Source organism: Colias croceus, chromosome 4, assembly GCF_905220415.1.
Source record: "Colias croceus chromosome 4, ilColCroc2.1".
NCBI lineage: Eukaryota > Metazoa > Arthropoda > Insecta > Lepidoptera > Pieridae > Colias > Colias croceus.
The window spans coordinates 11,921,272-11,925,263 of record NC_059540.1 but is presented as its reverse complement, the minus strand read 5'-3'; the positions used below and the strand labels follow the sequence as shown (position 1 = coordinate 11,925,263).

Here is a 3,992-nt window from a genome sequence, read left to right as displayed (position 1 = left end):
TCAGCACATTATCTCAACGTGCGTCTAGTCACAATTTATCGTAACATATCCGTGATATACCGATTTAATTAGTATCCTCCGCTTTTAAATGGCTGTTTATTTTGTTTATCATTCATTTAGAATGTAATTAAAACTAAGTATTCATAACTGGTGCAGTGGGGGATCAACGGTTTAGATTATGCTTTGTTGGAAGTTGGATATATATTTAAAATATTAGGATGATGCCTCTGTTTTAAATAATATAATTAACTATGAATTGAACTTTAAATTAAAAACATTTAACAAATAGGAAAGAACAATAATTTGCAAAATAGTGAATAAATAAAAATGTATTTAATAGTTCTTTCTTTTAATTAACTACTAATAATAAATAAATTTAATAATAAACTTATCTGCATCAAAATCAATGTATTAACGAAATTCTTAATAAAATAAAACAATGACTTTGATATTAACTTTTTTTACGATTAAAGATAAAGGCCATAATGTTGAAAACCGCCGTTGCTTGTCTTTTGTTTTCAGATTATTCAAATCTAATTAAAGTTTCTAATTATATTAGGTATTTGGCATTCATTAAATTATTATATTATTTACTTAGGAACAGATTATAGCTACTTAACAAACGACGTAATTATATTAAACAATATCATTAATTTCGAACACAGGTGAAACAAACACCTAATGAGTGCGATACACAAATAAATATAATCCCTTCTCCCTTCTACCCATACGAAAGAAAGAGACAACTATAATCTGCAATGTTTCATAAATTACTTAAAATAGCGATCATTTTTCTAATCACGGTAGTTGCATTTTAATCGTTGCTTCGACACCGTTAATACAAAATGAATTCCATAGTTGATATCGACGAAATACTTTCTGAAAACGAACAATGGAAGAAGTTGGAAGAAGAATGGGGTATTCCCATCGATTTGGAAGGAGACGATGACGATCAACCAACCATACAACGCGTTTTAAGTACTATTGACCTGAAGACAACGTTCGATTCCTCCTTTTTATTCAAGAAAGTGAGACGCAACCTTGGCCGGCGGCTATCCAAAAAGTCTATAGCGTCAGCCCCGGAATACGGTGACTTCATCAGGAACCTACAAAACGATCCAATGAGGGAATCCTCCCAGCAATTCTACTGCGTCAACGGCCAGATTCTCTCCGCGGTTTCTGTAGACGAAATATGCAAGAAAATTGACGACATCTTTAAATCTATAGAGAAGCTTTCGTCTTGTAGTACAGTGAGGAAGAAAGTGAAGACCATTCCAGAAATCGTGCAGTGCAGCATCTCAGCTACCGACTTATCATTTGACGACACAGAATACGAATATAACAGTGAAATGGACAGGCATATGGAGGAGGCATTTCAAGAGCTGAGTTCGACGATAAATACTATAGATCGTGGGGATAAATCTACGCTAGAATCTGTTACTACGTTGGTGAGGAAATTTAGCATTATCGTGAACCATCCGAAAATGAAGTGTAATCCTAGACATCAGAGACAGTGTAGTGAAAAATTCAAAGATTTGGCTGAGTTTTGGAAAAGTCGTGCGTTTGCGAATGAGGGGTTTAGTAAGAATTGTGATGAACAGAAACAGTAAGTTATTTTGATAGATTTGAGACTGAAATTGTTATCAAAGATTTAGGTTAAATTGTATTTTAAATAGTGTGAGAATGTGGATGTAACGATACATGTATAAGCTACAAGTATTTCAAAGTTTAGTACCTATTATATCATATTATATATTGTGATTTCAACGTTGTTGTTAACATATTTCAGCTAAAATATTAGCTATAGTTACGTAATATATTAAGAATATTTATTGAACAGAAATACAACCGTATTTTGTATAATAATTTTGTGTAAATTATGAGGACAATTGGAGGTAGGTTGCGAAAAATCTTTTAACTATTAAATTGTTTGAAACCTTTAGTCAAATATTAAGTTTGTATTGTAATAGATAATAATATATTTCAATAGTTTAATAATTAACTTTTAATTGTACGTAAAATCAATAAACCCTTGTGGTGACAGATTCAATTTACGAAATTATGTTTGTTTTTATTTTGTAGGAAGTTTTGACAAATGTTTACTATTAAAATATTATAATTAAAATATCAACGTTTTATTTTTATTACCCATTGCTACAAAGTAATTTGCCTTTCATATTTAATTTGTACAAATTTTGTGTTCGCAAGTATTACCATTTTCAATATCTACACTTAATTTTAAAGTTTTTTGTATAGGTATTCAGTAATAATTTTGAAGTTTTCTAGTGCGTAACATGATAATTAAAAATTATTTATATTTACTAAGTACCAGATTAGTCTCATGAAAAACAATAACTTAGAACTTTAATCATTCCAAAAGTTTGTACTTAGATTCGCTATGAATAATGATATCCAAACAAATGCCAATACAACAACTAAATAACACCTATTACTTAATTACCTGAACAAATAGAAATGCATGGTTCATTAGCGACACGAGCATAGCTGGTCCAGAACTCGTCCATGGTCCAAGTTGGACCCTAAATCACGAGTGGTGCCTGCGGACCTTGGGGAAACGTACTGGAGTCTATTCGGGAAGGAACGACACGTTTTTGTGTTTGGAAACTAGACTTTATGAGTATGAAGTAAAGGTTGGTTTTTATAATGTATATGGACAAAAAATAGTGCTTAGAACTAAATTTAACAAAAAAATATGTAAGGTTTTGGTAATATAAATTAATAAACTTTTATCAATAAATATCATGAAAACTTTAGTGTTGTCTGATTACCACAGCACCAATTATCTGTATATTATCTTCTTAAATGTTAAATAACAAGGTGAAGAAATTAACTATAACACAAATTTACAATGTACTGGTGTGTAATTTTCATAAGCTTGTAGCGTTTTTAAAATAACTTTACCAACAGAAAATTTAATAATTCCAGAGTAAAAATAGGACTATTAGTAGTCCTATTTTTACTCTGTTATAACTTCTTGTTATTTCCCGATCCGGGTCGAACCGGGCGTGCATTTATTACTAAAACGCTTCGTTTCCGCACGCAATATACTCCCGTGTGTTTCCAACCCGCGCACTGACCGTAAGCATAAACTTATTCGTGTTCATGAGAGTTGGACACTTTGTCAATTTATGAGGCCAGCACAACTATAGCGATACGTGAAGGCAGATCTGCTTAATTGAGTTACGGTATTATGGGCTAGATGTAGTATTAATTATTAAGATAGAATATATTTTGTAAACGCGTTTTGGAAACGATTGTAGTGTTGTGTGGTTACATGTGGAGGAATGCAAAAGTAGGTATGATTTAATTTAATAAAGGTTATTTGAAATTTAGTTAACTAACTGCTTGTTGATTTTAAGTTTAAACATAATTAATTGCATGAAAATTTTCTATTTAGTTTGTACTTATTGTTCAAATGTGACTGACATGATCTAAGAGACATGATAATAATTAATATAGAAATTACTTATCGAGTTCATAGAAGTGAAGTGGTTAAAACAATTTCATAGAGATCAGATAATTCGCATTTATCAATTCACACTAATTATAATAATAATTATGTCTAACTAATTATTGTCATTGTTTTGTTTAAATTTCAACAAATTATGAATCTTAACATCTTAAACTCCATTATAAAATGTTTCATTAGATAAAAATAAAAAATGTAACTTTGTAACACCCATTACTCGCAATTAAGTGTACTTACTTGGAACTTAAAAAAATTATCGCGAAAAAGTGGCAACATTGTCACTCCATTAGTGACGTCACCGAACACCGCTCTCAATCAATTTGCTCGGAATCGCCAGAGAGAAGTGATTTTTAATTAATTTTATGAGTGAACATCACTGGGTTAGAGAAATGTGTGGAGTTGGTTTACGCATTAATTTTGTATAATGTTTTCTTTTGATATTGGAGACTGTTTTCCTTTAATATAAAATATTTGGTTTAGATCTTACTAGTGTAATATCTAA

At 30.7% G+C, this 3,992-nt stretch overlaps 1 protein-coding gene across 1 annotated transcript; it reads left to right on the top strand.

Moving 5' to 3' along the window:
- The first annotated feature begins 268 nt into the window (after positions 1 to 268).
- Positions 269 to 2,125, top strand: LOC123691181. The gene has a single exon (XM_045635463.1). The coding sequence runs from the start codon at positions 846 to 848 to the stop codon at positions 1,608 to 1,610; it is 765 nt and encodes a 254-aa protein (XP_045491419.1). The 5' UTR covers positions 269 to 845; the 3' UTR covers positions 1,611 to 2,125.
- Positions 2,126 to 3,992: the final 1,867 nt, after the last annotated feature.